The 19,699-nt window shown below is 35.1% G+C and overlaps 1 protein-coding gene across 3 annotated transcripts; it reads right to left on the reverse strand.

Moving 5' to 3' along the window:
• Nucleotides 1–1,075: 1,075 nt before the first annotated feature.
• LOC109107193 (uncharacterized protein PB18E9.04c-like) lies at nt 1,076–17,749 on the reverse strand. 3 transcript variants are annotated; one of them, XM_042731094.1, is made up of 22 exons: nt 17,408–17,749; nt 17,128–17,232; nt 7,938–8,059; nt 7,822–7,862; nt 7,598–7,632; nt 7,326–7,348; nt 7,150–7,211; nt 6,855–6,931; nt 6,668–6,696; nt 6,492–6,523; nt 6,255–6,325; nt 5,913–5,953; nt 5,760–5,815; nt 5,594–5,679; nt 5,150–5,178; nt 5,025–5,056; nt 4,913–4,941; nt 4,073–4,169; nt 3,819–3,974; nt 2,431–2,640; nt 1,452–1,523; nt 1,076–1,239 (listed from the first exon to the last, which is right to left on the reverse strand). In XM_042731094.1, exons 1-22 carry the CDS (start codon nt 17,531–17,533, stop codon nt 1,163–1,165), a joined length of 1,608 nt encoding a protein of 535 aa, XP_042587028.1. In that variant the 5' UTR covers nt 17,534–17,749; the 3' UTR covers nt 1,076–1,162. The 3 variants fall into 3 exon arrangements, with proteins under 3 accessions (XP_042587028.1, XP_042587029.1, XP_042587027.1); XM_042731095.1 differs by having other exon boundaries at nt 2,431–2,643; nt 5,150–5,175; nt 17,408–17,748; XM_042731093.1 differs by having other exon boundaries at nt 2,431–2,643; nt 17,408–17,748.
• Nucleotides 17,750–19,699: the final 1,950 nt, after the last annotated feature.

A 19,699-nucleotide genomic window follows, 5' to 3' on the forward strand; every position in this document is an offset into this window, starting at 1 on the left:
AGGAGAAAAATAACTAGACTTGCTCAGTGGTCCAAAGTCTTCTATTCAGATAAAAGTAAATTTTGCATTTCTTTTGGAAATCAAGGTCTGGATGAAGACTGGAGAGGCACAGAATTCAAGCTGCTTGAAGTCCAGTGTGAAGTTTCTTAAATCAGTGATGATTAGGGGTGCTGTGATATCTGCAGGTGTTAGGTCCATTGTGTTTTATCAAGTCCAAAGTCGATGCAGCTGTCTACTGCATTGTCTGTCTACTGTTAGCATTAGTACTATGTATGTTTATTGAATATAGAAAGAGTGAGAGACATAGATAGATTTATTAGTAATAAATCTGTTTAATGTTGATGTGTTCTATTCATGTGCCACAGAACCATTCGGCATCAGCCAGTAATATTATATGAAACATGGACGGGTGAGTAACTCTTTGTAAACCCCCAAGAAGCAGACTCTCTTAATGTTCCTATTGTCTTGATTTCTCAGCAGGTCTAGACATTAGATAGTAGGGGTTTAAAAAAGGCTCCTTCTAAGATCTTACATCCTAGTAAGTCTTGGACTTCATTGCCACAGCGCATTGTTTTGGTGAATCTCTTAAAGCGGTTGATATGTGTCTGCTGCCACCTAGTGTGCATATTGGGAATACACTGTTTTTTTCTCCTCTTTCATGAAGACACACTCCTAAAAGCCTTGACTTACCCTTCAGGCACGTTTGTGGTTGACCTGAAACCTCATTAGAGGCTGTTTGGTGCTGTGTGCTTATTGGCTGTTCAGTCTCCTGCTCTGAACTGTTGTTTACAGATGAGCAAACGGAGGTGATGTGAGTCTCACTTCCCCAAGTCAACAGAAAAAATACACAGCAATTCTGTGTACAACAGACACATACTGCACACTCAAATTCCCCTTTACAAGTGTCAAAAGCTATGTTTTAAAAAACAATCCAAGATACTAACAACAACATTTTGTAAATAATGTTTATTACAGTTGCAACGGTTTTATTTACAAAATGACAACAGAAGAATGATCGTATCAAAATGGCATATGCAGACATATTTCATGGTATTATAAAATTACATATGCAAACTGAAGAAATATTGAGACTTAAAAAATAAGCATTGTAAAAATTCATTGCTAAAAAATAAAAAAATAAAATTCTGTTAGATTGTTTATATTAAACATCTAGTACAGCTTTGGCATCCCTCAGTGCTGCTTTTTTCCTTTGCAACTCCCGTTCCTCTTTCTCCAGGTCTGGAAACACAAAGAACAAAGTCATTCTCATGAACACTGCCATTTAAGTCCCCATAACAATTCTACTTTCTAATATGTGATTCATGTCAAGGCACAAAGAAATGCACTCATTTATATACTTCTCATTTGAATGGATAAATTCAAAACTTACTGTTAAAGGGTTGAAATAACATAACACTTTAGATTTAGGTGGTTACAATGAAATGCCGTACCTTGTTCCAGCTGAGTAATAATGTAAGGCAGCCATCCAGTTGCCCCCAATACTTTGAGAGCAACATCATAGTCTGTGGAATATTTCATAGCCTTTCAGTTGTATAAACAAAAACCCAGCATTTTATTGAGGGTTAAAGAACATACAGGGATATTTCAGGTTCAATACGAGTTAAGCTCAGCTGATAGTGTTTGTGACAATATAACAGTATAATGGCTATAGATCAGTGATCAATACATACACAAAGAAAATGACCCATTCCTCTTTTTACTTAAAAAAGGCAAATATCACGGTAAAAGTGAGAAACTGTATTTTAACGTTTGTGGATTGGCCTCTGTCACTTCTATCTTAAGTTACTCAATGCAACTCAGACTGTTTTTAAAGAAGGGACAAGTTAAAATTAATGTTTTTGATAGCACGATTATGCCCCAGATGCTGTCGATTGAGCTTAAAGGTGAAGTTTATAATATTTTTGGTTAAAATATCTTCTCTCAATCTATTTTATTGTTCATTGACTATGATAAGTATTCCATTCATGGGTTTATCTCCCAAAAAGACTATGTATTTGACTATGACTATGTATTTACTACAGCGAATACATCCACAAACATAGCAGATCAATACAGGTGGAGCTGGGGAAAGTGGAGGGTTTCTGAAGCGCACTGCAACTGCTACAGCAAACACTAGACAAGCATTTAAATGTTGAGCAGCGAGCTCATTGGCTGCTGATGCAAAAAAGGACCAATCAGCTGCACCATGTGATGATGTCATTATGTCAGACTGAGTTAGAGTTTCATGACAGAACTTTGAATTTATCGTAAGGATATGAATAATCATAAGGGTTTGAGGTTATTTGAAAACATGCCTTATTAATGTAATTCCAATATGTGACACTAGAAGCGCAAAAGCTGTTTTCGCCTTTAACTTTTATTGAACCCAGAATATCTCACAAAACTGGTCTGAATCAAGGCTGTTCTCACCTTGGTGGCTGGCTTCCTGTGACTGCACTCTTTCTCCTAGGCTGCTCAGCTGAGACACCAGTTCTGAGAAGATTGCTTTAGTCCACCCGGCCTCATTACATCTGGTCCAAAATATGGTGGCACTCGACTCAGATTTCACTGTGGCACCCACACCAGAAGCATCTGCTGCAGCGAGACGACTTGGTGATGAAGAAACCCCTGTCGGAGGGACTGCTGGAACATGTACAGTAGGGATATGCTGGTATCAAATTTTCCTGTTGCGATTAATTGCTAATGCTTTTATCATGGTATGCGGTATTATCACGGTATTGAAATTTAGTTAAAAAATAGTGGTCATAATACAGTATAACAGGTTAAATAACTTTTTTCTTATAACAAAAATAACTGAACATTTAAATACAATAAAGCAATACAAAAAATATATAAATTTTACACAGATTAAAGTACAAAAGAACTATAAAGACCCATAGGTATCACTTAACAATAAGACCTCATTAGTTAACCTTAGTTAATGCATTAACATTCACAATAGCTACATTTGCTACAGAAGTTATTAATCTTTGTTAAAAAAATACAAATCTTAGTCCATGTTAGCTCATTAAATAACACAATTGCAACTTTCGATTTCAACAACGTGTTATAAAATATTGGAATACCTAAGATTAATTATTGTTCAGAAGAATTTTTCATTGGCAGTTTATGGTTACTAATGTTAACTAATGAAGCCCTAATGTAAAGTGTGAATGAACAATAAAGAATCAGAACACTTTCAAACAATATCTAGGGCATGTTGTAGTCCAGATTAAAATGGAAAAAAAAAGGTTGAAAATAAATAGCCTATTAAGTCTAAAAATTGAAGTATTTGCCGCTGTGATGAACACCATAGCGATTACACAAATCTGAATGGCTATTTAAAATTATTTAAATATGTTTTAGAAAGTAGCAGCTTCTTTATTTATGGGGTTTTCGGGGTAACTGCTGCATTTTCTGCAGTTTAGCGCCATCTGCTGTCAGAGATTGAGTGTGCTTTCATTCAGCGTGTCTCTCACTGCCTCCCCCATGTGCTTCTCATGCGTTCTTGTTTACATCAGAGCAGCACACGTGTCTTTCAAGCAGCATACAGCGGTGTTGTGCATTCTGACCAGTTGATGGGAATAGTATTCTTAAAATGCATTCCAAATTCTAAATAATTTGTAAAATATAATTATTCACTGTATTTAGAAGTACCCACGATAACAATATTGTGCATATTTATTACAGTGATAAATCGCATTACGGAATACTGGCACATGTCTAGTCTACAGTGGGCTTTGAATGCTGAGGTGAGCCGGGCTGACCTGAGGGATCACATGTGAAATAGTCCAGGGTAGGCACTGAGTAAATGGTACCTGGTGAGATAGGGTCAGTGGTTGGAGCTCTGGGTGGTGGAGAAGTTCTGTGTGTGGATGGTGTTTGCTTATGTTCACAGGCAGTTACAGACCCAGGTGAGGTAGACACAGCTGTTGTGGCTGCACCGGCAGGTGAAGAAGGTTCTAGACTTTGCTCTGAAACACAGAGATACGGTTTAAAAAAACACTATTTCCACAGGTTTATGTCTCATTAAAATAACAGAAGCAGGATAATAGAAGAGAGATGAACACACCTGATTCTGCAAAGGATCCAGAGTCCAAAATAACGCTACAGGGAATAGTGATTTGGTATGTTTTTGATGGTAACAAACTCAGAGACTCTTCCTGAGACTGAGAGAGAGAACAATGTAAGCAGGTACACTGCTAGCTGCAGCTCAAGTTAAAAGAGTGACTGAGTATAGAGGTGAGTATAATACACCATTCAAATGTTTGGTTCAGAAAGTTTTTTTTTTTTTTTTTATTTATTCTTTTATTCAGCAAGGATGCAGTTTTGCCCTCACAAGAATAAAATACATTATAATATTTATTACAAAAGCAAACCGTTATCTTAAATTGTAATAATATTTCACAATTTTACTGCATTTTTGATTACATAAATGAAGCCTTGGTGAGCATAACAGACTTCTTTTAGAAACAAAAAAAATTATTTTGAACAGAAGTGAAACTTTACTGGATGGTGATGAGTTTATTAAAAAAGCATTATAGTGCAAGATATTAAAAAAAGGTAATTTTTGTAACTTTTGGTGTCAATCTTGCCCAAGAGGCCTGGTTAATTTGTTCCTCTGCATTTAATATTGCTGGCTTGACAGTTTCTTACAATTCCTAGCTATGGAAAAGTTTTCTGAAAAGATATAGAGGAGCTTTGTTTCATTTATAGATCATCCTCAAGCCTTGGATCTTTCTTGCCATGTATCAGACCGATATGTATATAGCAAACAATACCTTTGTTCAGAAGTGCCATTGGACCTTGTGTTGTGTTTTTGTTGTCATTTTTGACATGAAAATATCAGTAAATACATCTGCGTGTTTACAGAGTACCATGAGTGTGATGTGCTGTGTACAGAGAGACTCACTGAATCAATGTCGGTGTCATCGTCAGCTTCTGAAAATAATGAGTTTCTTTCTTTACAGTAAGGAATGATACTTCGTTAATTTTTTTTTTCTAAAAAACAAACACTTTTGTACCTGTGGTTGATGGATTGAGTTTTTCACACGGCCTGCAGACAAAGGAAAACACTCTTTACATAACATTTATTATGGTATTTTTGTATTTGTATTTCTTTCAAAATGGTTCTAAATCCTAAACATACCTTGTTTTTTTAGGCAAAGGAGTGGACTGCTATTAAAAGTGAACAGAGAATCACTTAATTGCTACAATTTTTCTACCAAATGTTTTAAAGATTCATTTAAAATCTTAATAAAGGATTAATTCACCCAAAAATGCATCCTTTTTTGCATTCTCTCACCCTCATGTCTTTCTAAACCTGTACGACTGACTTTCTTCAGTGGAACTAAATAAATCAATTTGAAAAATTGATAAAATTGATATTTTGTCTATATTAAAAATCAATGGGGTCAAGTCTTGCTTTGAAAGACTGGAACAACATGAGGGTGAGTAAATAACGACAGAATTTTCATTTTTGTGTGAACTGTCTCTTCTAATTTGGACTGAGCAGTTTTAGTGAAGTTTAATATGACAAATTGGGACATATGGACACATATCAAACAGTCCAATTTAATGATAAGAGACTCACCTTGGGCTGTTTTTGAAGCATAGAGTCCTCCAGATCTAACACCCCTGGAGCTGCTACGCGGCCAGAGCTGGTTGGGCTTTCATCATCTACAACAGAGAGACACAAATTACTCAAATTGTTTTGATTTCAATTACTTTTTAAGCAGCCCAAGAAATATCTAAAATACCTGAGTCTAGAATGCATTTATTTTTTCCCCTTCTGGGCGTTCCCACTCCTAGCGATCTAAAAAAACAAAACAAAACGCAGAATCATTATGATGACACTGTGATTACTATCTAGACAAAATTCCATAATTAAAAGTGTTCTACAGACTACTCACTGAAATGTAGATGCTCTGTACATATATGGATAACCTTTACTCTGTTATTAAATAAGATAAAAAAAGACAAAATTAGAATAAGCTGTACTTTTAACCAGTATTATTTTTCAAGTAGGTTTGTCTATTTGTCTTCTAAACAAATTCTGACAAGATCATATCTGTTTGTTGATACAGTAGAATTTGTTCCTTAGCATAATACAAGTAATATGACCATCTGTGAATACAATTCTGTAGCCACTCATCTCTGAGATAAGGCCCAATAAATGACACATTCATTTTTATTTTTTTAATTAAGTTAAATTAATTAGATATAAAAGGGTAAGTGTGTGTGTGTGTTCTGACCCTGCCATGCAATTCTCCTGGATTGTCTGCTGATCCACAGGCCTTCTGAGCAGACGTTAAGTTTAATGAACCTAAACAAACACAAATGCATTTTATATTAGAAACTCCTCTGTACAGATGGACTCAATAAGCTATTAGTATCATCAAATTAGCTTTTGAAAAATCATGTGACTTTGTTTCTTTACAGTAAGAAATTAAAAATGACCCTTTACTTTCAGACACTGTGTTTATTTGTACCTGTGGTTGATGGACTGGGCTTTGCACCGGGCCTGTAAATAGACAGAGAAACTCGTTTAAGGAACTTGGACAAGAATTTTTGTCAGTACAATGGACGACAGCAGTCTTAATCACATCTCGTCCTAGAACATGTTTCAGGCTGGATACTTTCTGTGTATTAATAACGTTTAGCATACCTTTTATTTTCAGGATCAGGAGTTGATGACTATTGAAATAAAAAAAAGAGAAAAATCACAACAATATTACTAAAAAGTTTTAAAATAGACACGGCTTTGTTTTGAATTTGCAGTTTGTATTAAATGTTTACAATATGATGTGTAATTGGAGACATTCACATGATGTATCAAAAAAGTGAAAACTCACATTGTTCTGATTAGGAGGTGTAAAGTCCTCTGTGTCTGACTGTACTGGAGCATACATAGATTCAGTGTCGTCATCATCTATGATAAAATTATAATAGTCCAGTGTTATTAATGTTTTACATTTACATTACAATATCTGTCATCAACATTCCAAAAACAAGCTAATATTCTCATGTTGACAAATAAACACAAAGAACTTTGAATAAACACTCTATTTTGTGTAACTGAACTGGGTTATTGCGTATTACTGAAGTACTGTCTAATTGAAAGCTATAATAAACTGTATTAACAATTACCAGAATCTAACAAAATAACTGACGCTGTCTTCTTCTTTTTGGAGGAACTCACTTCTGATAACCTAAAAAAGTGCAAACACAAGATCATCTGAAATAATCACACTGTAATTAATAATGTGACAATTTTCTGTGATTAATCCAGTGGTGACGTGGATGCACACACACTGCACACTTACCCTGTAGATGAATCAGAATGTCTCTATTAATAAATGAAGAAAAAGCAAAGACAGGAAATTACATCCAAATTTCACACTGTAATCTACATGAATTACTTTATTTATAAATGTCTTTATTTCAGAATTTTTCATCTTATATTTTAAGATGAACAGTAATGTGGTTAGGCAAAAGCTGTAAGTGTGTGTGTGTGTGTGTGTGTATGTGTGTGTGTATGTGTGTGTGTGTGTGTGTGCGTGCGTGCGTGCGTGTGTGTGTGTGTGTGCATGCTGACCCTTTTCATGTTAGGCCTTCGACCGTCTGGCGAACCTTATAAACAAAAACACCAACACCAACTCAACTAAATTATTTTACAATAATTCTCACATTGACATTTTACATTTTCACACAAGTTGCTTACAAATTTGCATCACTAAATCAAATATAATTCTAATAAATAAATAATAAAAATAAATAAAAAAATAGTTTATAATCTGAATTTAAAATTGAAGCACTTACTTTCTTTTTTGGATTTTGGATCATGTAATTCACAGAACAATCTGAAATAAAACATTAATTAGTTTATTTTACTACATCTAAAACATAAATTGATAAAAAAAAATCTTTCATCTTACATAAAATGGTCTTCATTGATTGTGGCACGATCCTCTATGGCGCAGGGATAATGGTACGAGCGCTTACAATGTTTGACCTCACATCCCGCTGTAGCACCGTTTTTTTTACAGTAGTGGCAAAGCTAGAAATAAACACACAGCAGTTACGCATTCACAGAGAAAATACACCAGAATATGATGACCTTTTGGTCACAGTTTACATTTAATGTACAGAAATGTTCATGTTAAAGTATAATGTTGTACTATGCTGAACAATACAAATTACCATTGCAATCAAAATAATTCAACCCTCTGAAGACTGTAATAATTTACAAAAGTGATAATGTCAATATATAATGTAATGCTTTTGTAGTATAGCGGTCATAATTATTCAAACCCTATGTAGCAGTGCTGTTTTTATCTCATATATGTATGGTATGGTACAAAATTGTTAAAACACAATTAAGCTTTGGAAACTTTATAACAAACTGAATTGGCATACATAAATACACATACATAAATTTAGTCCATGCATGTGTTAAAGTTGAGTAAGATGGCCAAGTCAATAGAGCTCTCACAAAAGCTACAGAGAAGAAATTATTCTATTACACTGGAAAGTAGGGGTGTCACTTGCACAATCGAGGCAGTGTCACATCGTCACTAAAGTTTATAAATTGCTTTACTTTTTAATTCTTGCCCGTGTTTAACCATTCAGCTCTCGCGCACTCTCCTGGAGACCGTGGGGTCATGCACACTCGCAGCAAACTTTTTTTTTTCCCGCACTCATGTTAACGGATTCTTAATGGAAAGCGTTCACACTGGACACACGGTTGCGGTCCGGCAGCGCGTCTGCAGCAGTGTAGAGATCGTTTCCTCATCGAGTCTATTGCTGCACGGCAAGCGCTGAATTAAAGAAACAGCACATTGTTTTCATTAAATGTGAACATGGATTGACACGTAAATGTAGTAATTACACCATACATGCATATTAATAAAGTCTACTGTGTTTCACAGTCAACACACATGGCTTTTTGGTTAGGTTTAAAGGGAAAGAACACTTTTAGATAAACAAGGCAATAAGATGGCACTCGTGGAGGAAGAAAAACGAAGTTTTTTATGAACGGCAGGATTGCTTGTAATAAATATTTAAAAAAGGAAAGGCAGTAGAGATGACTATTTCTGTCAATGGTAAGTTTGTGATAATGTAAGAAAAGTAGTTAAATGTTTTGCCACTTGCTTGAGCAAATTAATACATAAATCTAGAAGTAAATGCAAAAGTAAAAGTACTGAATAATGTGTTGCTTATATTTATTATGTTTAAACATGTCTTTTAAAGATTGTATTACTGTACTGTGTAAAAAATAAAAATAATAATTGGAATGCTGAAAAAGCATTTTCAGTGACAATGTTTGGATTTGAAATCAAAATAATGGATAAATGTTGTGCTTGTGCCTTTGTGATAAACAGCCATGGATCAGTAGCGGACTCTTCTGTGAAAGCACAGTCTGTGCTGCTTCCCCTCTCACAAGAGTCACCTAAGAGGGGAATTGCCCCCATCTTCAAAAATGAAATTCAGGCCCTGAATAAATGTAAAAAAAAACCTGATTGGAGTATCAATATATGTATTTATAAATTATTTTTAAAAAGAAGCCTTTAAAAAGATCGGTATCGGCAGATATTGCTTTCTGTGATCGGCCTCAAAAATCATGAGCGGAGCACCCCTGCTGGAAAGTCTATGGCTACAAAAAGATAACAAAAAAAAAAAAAAAACTAGAGACAAGTTCTCAGAGACAGCTTATTAATACATTTAAAATGCGTAGCATCAGAAATCCTTTGAAGATGTTGAAGAAAAAGCACAATATCATCAAGGGGAATAAAAGGTTTGATTAGAGCATCTGAGAAAAACTACCAAATCTAAGTTTACTACCAAAGACTTTGAAGATGAACTGATGAAAGGAGGAAACATGCAGAGGATAAGAAAAACACTAGACAAGCATGACCTTCATGGTGAGACATCTTGCCAAAGGCCACTCTTGAGCAAGAAGAACATAAGAGGCCTGTGAGGCCACTTGAATAGGCTAAGATTCATTTGGATAGATCTGTGGATTTCTGGAAGAATGTCTTATGGAGTGATGTGACCAAACCCATGGATTAATCAGGTAAAGCTTATGAGCAGAAGAACATTCAAACATTGTGGTGGACCGGTCTTGTTATAGGGCTGCTTTGCTATTGCAGGAAGTGCTAACATTGACTGTATGAAGGACATCACATATTATTTGAAGTACTGGTCATTTTGACAAAGACTGTGATGCCTTCGGTGCAGAGACTGATGTTAGATGATCAATGAACTTTCCTGCAGGACAATCATCCCAAATTCTACATCTACTTAAAGCTTGGTTCAGGGATCGGTCACAGAATGTTTGAGTGGAATGTTCAGTCTTCAGATTTAAATCTCACTGAACATATTTGGTGTAATTTCACAAAAGCAGTGGCAGTATAAAAACCAAAGATCAACAGTGATCTAGAAGCTTTTTCAAGCAAAGAATGGGCCAAGATTCCAGTAGAGATGTGACAGAGGCTTCTAAGCACTTACAGGCAGCATTTATTGGAGGTTATAAAGAATAAAAGATATTAGGGCTGGACCAGAATATTCTATTATTTGAATATTCGTTCGGTGGGTTGGCATTCGATTTTCAATTTTAAAATTCGAATATCCTTTTTTTTTTTGAACACCTGGCATCCCCCGCGAAATGGTTCCCATTTGCCCCTGTATATGAATAGCCCATTAGTGAATGTCATGATTCATTTAATCTGGAAGAGAAGACAAAAATGCCAAAGACCTCAGCTGTGTGGGAGCACTTTAAATTGAGTGAGGACAAGACAAAGGCAAATATGCGATTATAGTATATTGTTGGTGTAAAAAAAAAACGAACTGCTTTTATCTGGCATGTTAATCATTAATTTTACACATGATAAAAACATACACTTATTTTGTTTAGAAAATACTTGCGAAATACTGCAGTCATTAAACAAAATGTAGCCCAGCCTAATAATAATTTGTCTATATTAAAAAGTATTTCTCTTAACAGACCTGTGTGTTTTGTATCACTAGTGCAGTGCAGTGTCCGTTCTCGGAGCATATAAGCCCTTCTCCCGTGAGGCGCGCCGCTTCTGGCTCGCTCTGTTCTGTAATTTAGTAAAGGGTTCATATGATGCGATTTTAATTTTTCTTTTCTCTTTGGAGTGTTACAATCTCTTGGAGCATAAAGAAGATCTGTAAAGTTGCAAAGACTAAAGTCTCAAATCCAAAGAGATATTCTTTATAAAAGTTAAGACTCGTCCACACCCCCCTGAAACGGCTCGTTCTAACACACCCCCCACATATCTACGTCAGTATGTGGGAAGATTTGCATAACACCGCCCAGATGTTCACGCAAAGAAAGAAGGCGTACCTTTTATTCTCGTTGTAGTATTGTTGTTGCCGCCGCCACCGCCATGTCGTATAGACGCTGTGTGTTTCACTGTGAAACCAAAACTACTTTGTTTGGCCAAAAGAGGACGATTACGATTATTCCTTGTAAACACCACATTTAATGGCTTAGTCACAGTGAAAGTGAAACTTTAACGATGCATAGTGCTTAAAGCCACGTTAAATTTAAATGTTTACGGCCACATGAAGCTGTTACGGAGCATATAGATTGAGGATTTTCTAGAAGCAAGGAAAAAATAACATTTTGTGTAACTTACCCACCCTAACAAAGCTGAAATGTGGTACTTTATTCACTAAAATAAGTTTAATCTTAACATATCCAAAAACTTGCTCACTCTGCTGTAATTTAATAGATTAAATGCACTAGAATTTACTTGAATAGTTCGTGGAGACACGTTTTTAATTAAAATATTCATATTAATCAAGGATTTATTGATTTTTAATGCACCTTATTTTGAAATGTACATAAATACGTGCTTTCATATGTCCTTTATGATTATTTCATTTATTCACTATATTATTTATTATTAATGTCTCATTTCTGTTTTAGTTTTGTATTTATTCCAGTTTATATGAAAAGGTAGCGTGGATTAAAATTCATATACAGAGTAAATCCTTTTGACTGAAGTGAACACATTAAAAATAAGTTAAAAAAAGTTGTGGGAAGCATGGTGGTGGTGACGCTGAAGTCAAGTGACTGTGGTGCTGTAGTTTGTTTATAGCCTAAGTTTAGCTTTCAAGTTCTAGCGCTTTTATTTAGGCTTCAAAATTCATCAGTTATATTATCTTGTGAAGATTATCTTTATGGACAAAACGTTTCATGAACTATGGTTGAAAACAGAGCTTATTTTTTGCGATAATCCACAAACCTATGTGAAAATCCTATAGGCTTTTTGTCGAGGGAACCAGTGTCATGCTAACAGCCGATCCGCCTACAAAGTGACGTCATAGTTCCCCCACTCTATTGCGGTTGTGGCTAGAAAGGATACAGCTCCGACCGGAAACTAACAATGAAATTTAATTTTCTACCTATTAGTTTGTGTTTTATTAACATCTAAACCTACCCCAAACCTAAACCTACCCCTTACAATAATGAAATTTTTTTAATTTTTGTTGCACAGTGTGACAAAAATTATGATGTATTGATGTGCGCATACCCAGTAGTGCCATATGTATCCCCTCTAGCCTTAACCATTAATTGCCAGGCGAATGGAGACGCGTAGGAGACAACAAACTGCTGGTGTCAGGAAGATTGTCAACAGCCCGAGCATCCTGAGCACCAATAGCAGTGAGAAATGACTTGAGGTCTTTTTTTCTCACAGCACAGGGTAGTGTACCTTTGCAGGACACTGTCATCAGGAGAGGGTGCTTATATTAAAGAATAATGCGAATGATGTTTGTCTTGACAAATAAGAACTACAGTCCCACACTGATTTTACAAAAAATAAACACTTGTTGCGGAGATGCAATGCATCACTGATGTTGTCCTTTATATTTGTATTTTTATTATTTGTATGTTGTAGCTTTGATAGTTGCTGGACTATTGTTTGTTGATTTAATAAAATTTTACATCAAACTTTTTGTTCACTCTTTCTTTTCTGTGCATAATGCAGACACATTTCTACCTATTGCAGTATAACTAACGGTATGTGGGTTATTTCGACAGAATGTTGGAAATACAGCATGTCTTAAAATCTATTTCTTATTCTAACATTTCAAATTTGACCATTATTAGAGTACAGTCTGACCCTATGCACATGGCTGTTGTGCCGAGTGTAGTGCTTGCAATAAAGCACACTTAATTAAAAAAATATTGCCACGTTGAGGCTCAAGTAGGTGTAACTGTTCAAATAACAGATTCATTTTATAATGTATATAAATTGAAACCCTACAGTGTTTTGCAAATGTAATACTTCTATAAAGGTTAGGGACTGAAAAATATACTTTGCCATAAAACAAAACAAAAAAGATACTTTAAGTATCAGATGTGTAAAACAATGTAAACACCTCACGTATCAGAAGATACAAGCTAAACAATAGTGTGCTACAATAGTGTGCTATTTCAAGTGTAACAATAGTGTGTTTGGTTAATCTCTTTCTATTGTTTGCAAGAGGATCACTGTCATGAACGCTTCAGCACAAAAACTCTTTTCTCTGTACATTAACTTAAATCTGATAGCAAATATGGTACTCCACAAACTTAAATCACAGACCTAGCAGCTGGAATAACAATAGACATGGTGTTGTGTGGTTATGTAACTTAAAGGGATACTCTACCCCAAAATTTAAACCCGTCAAAGCTCCGTAAATGCTCTTCTGTGTCATCCACCACAAGGATGCACTGTTTCTGTTTTTCGTGTATTTAGCTTTGATTTGAAATAAAACAGCGCATCCTTGTGGTGGATGACACAGAAGAGCATACGGTGATATGGAGAGACACAGAGGAGGCCGTTGACAAAGGAATTGTTGAATAAAATCGTTATTTTTGTTTTCTTCGCTTCAGTGGTGGACAGTAACGGAGTAGCTTTACTTCGTTACTGTACTTAAGTACATTTTTCAAGTATCTGTACTTTACTGGAGTAGTTTTATTTTAAGTAACTTTTACTTTTACTTCACTACATTCCAAAGCATAAGATCGTACTTTTTACTTCACTACATTTCATAAAACATATCGTTACTCTTTATAATATATCACGTGCTCTGAGACGCAGAAGCGGTGTCTGATTCAAGAACGAACTGATTCTTTTCAATGAACCTTTTAAATCGGTTCGCAAATCGCACCAAACTATTCATTCGCGAATTAGAATGATCTGATTGCAGCTGTTCTCGAGTCTACAACTCACTGATTCAAATGAACCGTTTAGTGCGAGTCTCTAGTGAACTGAATTCACAACCGGGAGATCTTGTGAGCGCCCGACTGATGCTGCTAAAAGTAAGTTACTAATGTCGAATTTTGAGATTAATTATTGTAACTGAAAATCATATTTAAGTCAAAATTGTCAGTTGTTTGTGAACTAAATCTTCTGTAAAGGGTGATCTATTTAAGCCCACTGAAATGCTTGAATGCAAACACATCAGCATCTGTGCCTTTTAGGTAAAAAAAACAAAACATTAAATTAACACAGATTAAATAAAATAACTAATGCACGTTCAAATTCCCGCTGCCATAACATTAACAGTTGTATTAAAATGTTACGCATTTAGCCCTATGTGACGTCTGTTTTTATATTGTTTATCAACAGTAAAACGTTTATATTGTTTGAATTAACGTTTATATTGTTCTTCCTAACTTCAGGCCTTATTCTCATGTCATATATAACTGTGATGTTCTGCAAAACAACAAATTTTAAAACACTTTTTTTCTTACTGGTGAAAATCTGATGATCATATGTGACCCTGGAGCACAAAAGCAGTCTGAAGTCTCTGGGGTATATTTGTAGCAATAGCCAAAAATACATTGTATGGGTTAAAATGATTAATTTTTTTTTTATGGCAAAAATCATTAGGATATTAAGTAAAGATCATGTTCCATGAAGATATTTTCTAAATTTCCTACTGTAAATATATAAAAATTTATTTTTTGATTAGTAATATGCATTGCTAAGAACTTCATTTGGACAACTTTAAAGATGATTTTCTCAGTTTTTTTATTTTTTTTGGCACCCTCAGATTCCAGATTTTCCAATAGTTGTATCTCATACAGATATCATCCTTTCCTAACAAACAAAACATCAGTGGCAAGCTTATTTAATCAGCTTTCGGATGATGCCTAAATCTCAATTTCAAAAAAATGACCCTTATGGTTTTGTGGTCCAGGGTCACAAATCTGTTTTCTCTCAGGTACATCGCAGTGTGTCTTCACAGTGAACATTACTACATCACTCTTGTCAGCGTAGTCCATATCAACAACAAAAATATATCTTGACTCCATGTAGTGGTGATTTTGAGAAAATTCCAGGTATTTTGAGCAGTAGGATTATAAAAAAAAATATGTGCTAATATAAAATTAAGTAGCCAGCCTATATAATATTGCAAAATAAATCTATCAGTACTTTTTTACTTAAGTACATAAAAAATCGAGTACTTTTGTACTTTCACTCGAGTAAAATTGAAAAAGGAGTACTTTTACTTTTACTGGAGTATTTTTTTATTATACGTATCTGTACTTTTACTCAAGTACTTGATTTGTGTACTTCGTCCACCACTGCTTCGCTTACAAAAAATGTTCCCATTGCTTCATATGACTCAGATTGCACGTCTGATGGCAGATGGAGTATTCTGACGACGACTTTACCTTTTCCTGGACCTTGAAACTGTTATTTATTTTTGCAGTTTATTGGACAGTCTCTCAAGACTCCCGGTTTTCATCCAAAATATCTTAAATTGTGTTCCGAAGACGAATGAAGCTTTTACGGGTTAGGAACGACATGGGGGTAAGTGATTAATAACAAAATTTTCATTTTGGGGTGGAGTATCCCATCAACTCACTCACCTCATCGTCCATATTTGAATACGTTTTCCAGTGTTTCACAGCTCTGAGAGGATTAGTGGTACATGTTTTACTCCACATGGGTCACAACTTTTACCCTAAACTCTCTTTTTGGCCTTTACAAACTTGTCTCGTAAATTCTTCCAGACCTTCTTGCAAACACTTTCTTCCTTTCCCATGGTGGTTGCAATTTCTCGCCAGGCTTTGAAGAGGTTAGCTTCAGTGGCATAGTTGGTAAAGCATGTAAAGTAGTGTCTTTTCAAATCTCATATCACATTGGAAAGGCATTTATTTTCAACAAAAATGAAGAAAATAATCAAAAAGTTGAAAATAAAGTATCGGATAGGGTTAGGTATTGTCCCAATAAGTTGGCATCCATTTAATAATTTGAATTAAAATGATAATTTACACGCAGTACGTTATTACTGCATACTGTTTTATAATGTAGGTGCAGATAATTGCCACTATTTGCAATAAGTAGTGTAAATAGCAGAAAATCCTGCTATTTTAACAGTGTAAATATAATCTATCTGCACTTAGTGTAAATAGCATTCATCACTATTTGCATTTAGTGTAAATAGCATCTGCCTTTTCTTTTTTCCTCAGCATTATTGCCGTTTATCATGAGTTCATAGACAGTGGCAGCTTTAATAGCCTACATTCACACTAATCCACAGATCTATTTCGACATATCAGATGTTTGTCCTGTTCTGAAACATAACTGACAGTTTACACATAAATTTCTTATCATAAAAGTATTCGGAGCTGCAAGTGCATTTAACCGCAACCGCGAGCTTCGTGCATGCATCAATGAAAGCATGTGCAGGCCTGCCGCGATTGTTTCTAGACCGCATAAGTGCCATATACGAGAAAAGCCAAGCTCAGAATCGAATCTGAGCATGCTCTTCCCCCCAACTAAGCTTTTTTTTTCTTTTCTTTTTTTTTTTCAAAATATGTGCCCAGACCTCAGATTTAAAAATAGGCTACTGAGTGGATTTTTAATATTCGCGTGACAAGCGCGTCTGCGAGTGATGATTAAGATTTAAGATGCAACTATTAATATCAACACCCCTACTATTTGAGTTTATCATTTAAGTATTGTGTATGGACACTGTGTTATGTAGCCTATCTCACAATATATTTTGAGAAAAATACTAACCAGTTAAAATTAATTATAACGTTTTAGAGGCAGTTAATGTCTGTTGTGCATATGCTTTTGCGATGATATTTACTAGTCTTTTTCCTCTCCTCAGCTCTTTCTTTACATCTTCTACATCAAATCCAAACAGGTCGTCATAGGTGGGCGAGAGCTTGCAGTAGATCGCTGATGCATACAACTGATGACACACAATAAGATAAGCATTAAAGGTTATATATAAAAATCCTCAACTGACTTGCCTAGAAAAAGGGGGACACATTAACCTAACCCAAACAAAACTATGAGGAACAGCGAACAGCACTAACAACTAACTTACAGTACATTTTCGTAAAGGATACAATATGAAAACTTACCAAACAGTTTTGATGTGCAGCGATGTTGCCTTTGGAGGAGAGAGTCCCTGTGATTTTGTTTTCTTCTGATTTATCGCAAAATGCACAATTAATTTTCTTCTGAGATTGAAATTGATCCGTTCCCATGTTGAGCTCTGCTTGATGACATTCAACGACAATACAAGCTTTGATTGCAGTGTTTCTTTAAGTTTCGTTTTCATGTTATTGCGTAGAAGGCGGGTCATTTTGATCTTTGTCACCTTACATGCATTAAAACACTTTTGCTAACTATTCGAACTCCAGACAGTAATATCGATCATCTCGGGCAGTACATTCAATCAAACTGATCTTCAGACTCAACCAAACATCAAACTAAATCAATTTATAGGACTATAAAAGTCAATATATATATTATTTTCATTTCCTATAATCACAAACGACTGTGATTGGCCCATCATGATCGGAGTTGAGAAAAGTATCAGGTACCACGAAAAAATTATTATTTTGACTAATCATAATTTAATCGCAACTATAAAAACATTACAATAGAGACAGAGCGCATTTATACTCACACCGGGGGAAAACAATCCAACCCTCTCCATAATAGAGTAATTTATAAATAGTAATTTATAGTAAATACTATAGTGTTTTTGAACCATACTATAGTAAAGTACTTGAATTCATTTGTTGTGGTAATTCTATAGTTGCTGTGGTAATATACCAAATATATTACTAAAAACAAATTAATTTACCCAATACTGTACTAAGTTTTCTACAACTATAGGGTATAATATACTAAAATACACTACAGTTTACTGTAGTAAAAACTAAAGTATATTACAGTATTTATTAGTTTATCAGTTCACTATAGTTAATACAGTATGCTGTTGCATTCATTAACAAAGTGTTGTAAATACTATTATGTAGCCTACAGTAATACACTTTACTATAGTATGGTTCAAAAACACTATAGTATTTACTATAAATTACTATAGTATTTTTTCATGCGGGGTGGTCAGTAAACAAGCTAAAACCCCCAGAACTACGTCTTTATAAGCTGTCGACCCCCTAAAAAACAGGCGTTTAAGGACACGAATAGATGTAGATGTCAAGGTATTTCACGTTGGACCATTTACTTGGATCATTTCTCAACCAAAAGGAAGGTAAGGAAAAGGGACACTGACATAGACCAATAAAATTTAGTTTCTCAATATATCTCCTCCTCTCAGGGCAGTCGTGGCCTAATGGATAGAGAGTCTGATTTGTCAGACTATCTCTCCACCTTTAATACCACGACTGAGTTGAGACCCTTGAGCAAGGCACTGAATCCCCAACTGCTCCCCGGGCGCCGCAGCATTGTCTGCCCACTGTTCCGGGTGTGTATTCACGGTGTGTGTTTGTTCACTACTCACTTCTGTGTGTGCACTTGGATGGGTTAAATGCAGAGCACAAATTCCAAGTATGGGACACTATACTTGGCCACACGTCACGTCCTTTCCTTTCCTTGAAATAATCCTTTGACATGGTTAAAAATAATAATCGTACTTAAATCATTATATGATATATACAGTATATTCAAGTAAGTTATATGTGTGTACTTGACCTGTTAAATTTTATATATCAAAATAGGCAAAAGTCAGTAGCCAACTATGGTTTTATTTTTATATGCATATATACAAAACAATATTGATTTGTAAACATATTTTAAATACAAATGGCACAGGTTGATCACAGTCACTTTGAGAAACAACATCTGCATATATGATATGCTTGTTTTACACATAGGTTCTAGTTTCCTGCATTGTACAGTACACGATGATATGTCACATGCTTTCACATTAGGGATCACAGGAATTGACAATAGACATGCCATATTCCAATACGGATATCATTACTGTGACAGAAATAACTACTAAGTTTTAAGGGATATGAAACATGTATCACAGCATACTATGAGACTGTGTGTAAAGAGCTGGCTCAGGTGTCTCTGTAAAACACATTATAGTGGTGCATATAAGACTACACTCTTAAAAATAAAGCTTTTTGCAAAGAATTCTCTTAACAACAGTCATTTTCCACTGTATACAGCTCTTTGGAGAGTCGAAAAGTTCAGTTGGTCAAGAGGGTTTATTTTAGATTTAAAGGGGTCATACGATACGATTTCAAGTTTTCAGTCTTACAGTCTGTTTGTGAATATATAAGTTGCAAAGGCTAAAGTCTCAAACCCAAAGATATATTCTTTATAAAAGTTATGAGTCAACCACGCCCTCCTATAACGCCTCATTTAAACCCGCCCCCACATCTCTACGTCAC

Source organism: Cyprinus carpio, chromosome B9 (genome assembly GCF_018340385.1).
Source record: "Cyprinus carpio isolate SPL01 chromosome B9, ASM1834038v1, whole genome shotgun sequence".
In the NCBI taxonomy this organism is placed as follows: Eukaryota; Metazoa; Chordata; class Actinopteri; order Cypriniformes; family Cyprinidae; genus Cyprinus; species Cyprinus carpio.

Bases quoted from the DNA above. Each gene is read 5' to 3' on its own strand.
- LOC109107193 (XM_042731093.1), bottom strand. From the start codon at position 17,533: ATGGGAACGGATCAATTTCAATCTCAGAAGAAAATTAATTGTGCATTT. The intron at 8,060-17,127 runs GTAAATATCATC...GTTTATTTCTAG, and splicing joins TGAGGAGAGGAAAAAGACTA to CTTTGCCACTACTGTAAAAA. The intron at 7,349-7,597 runs GTCAGCATGCAC...ATTTATTAATAG, and splicing joins GAAGGCCTAACATGAAAAGG to AGACATTCTGATTCATCTAC.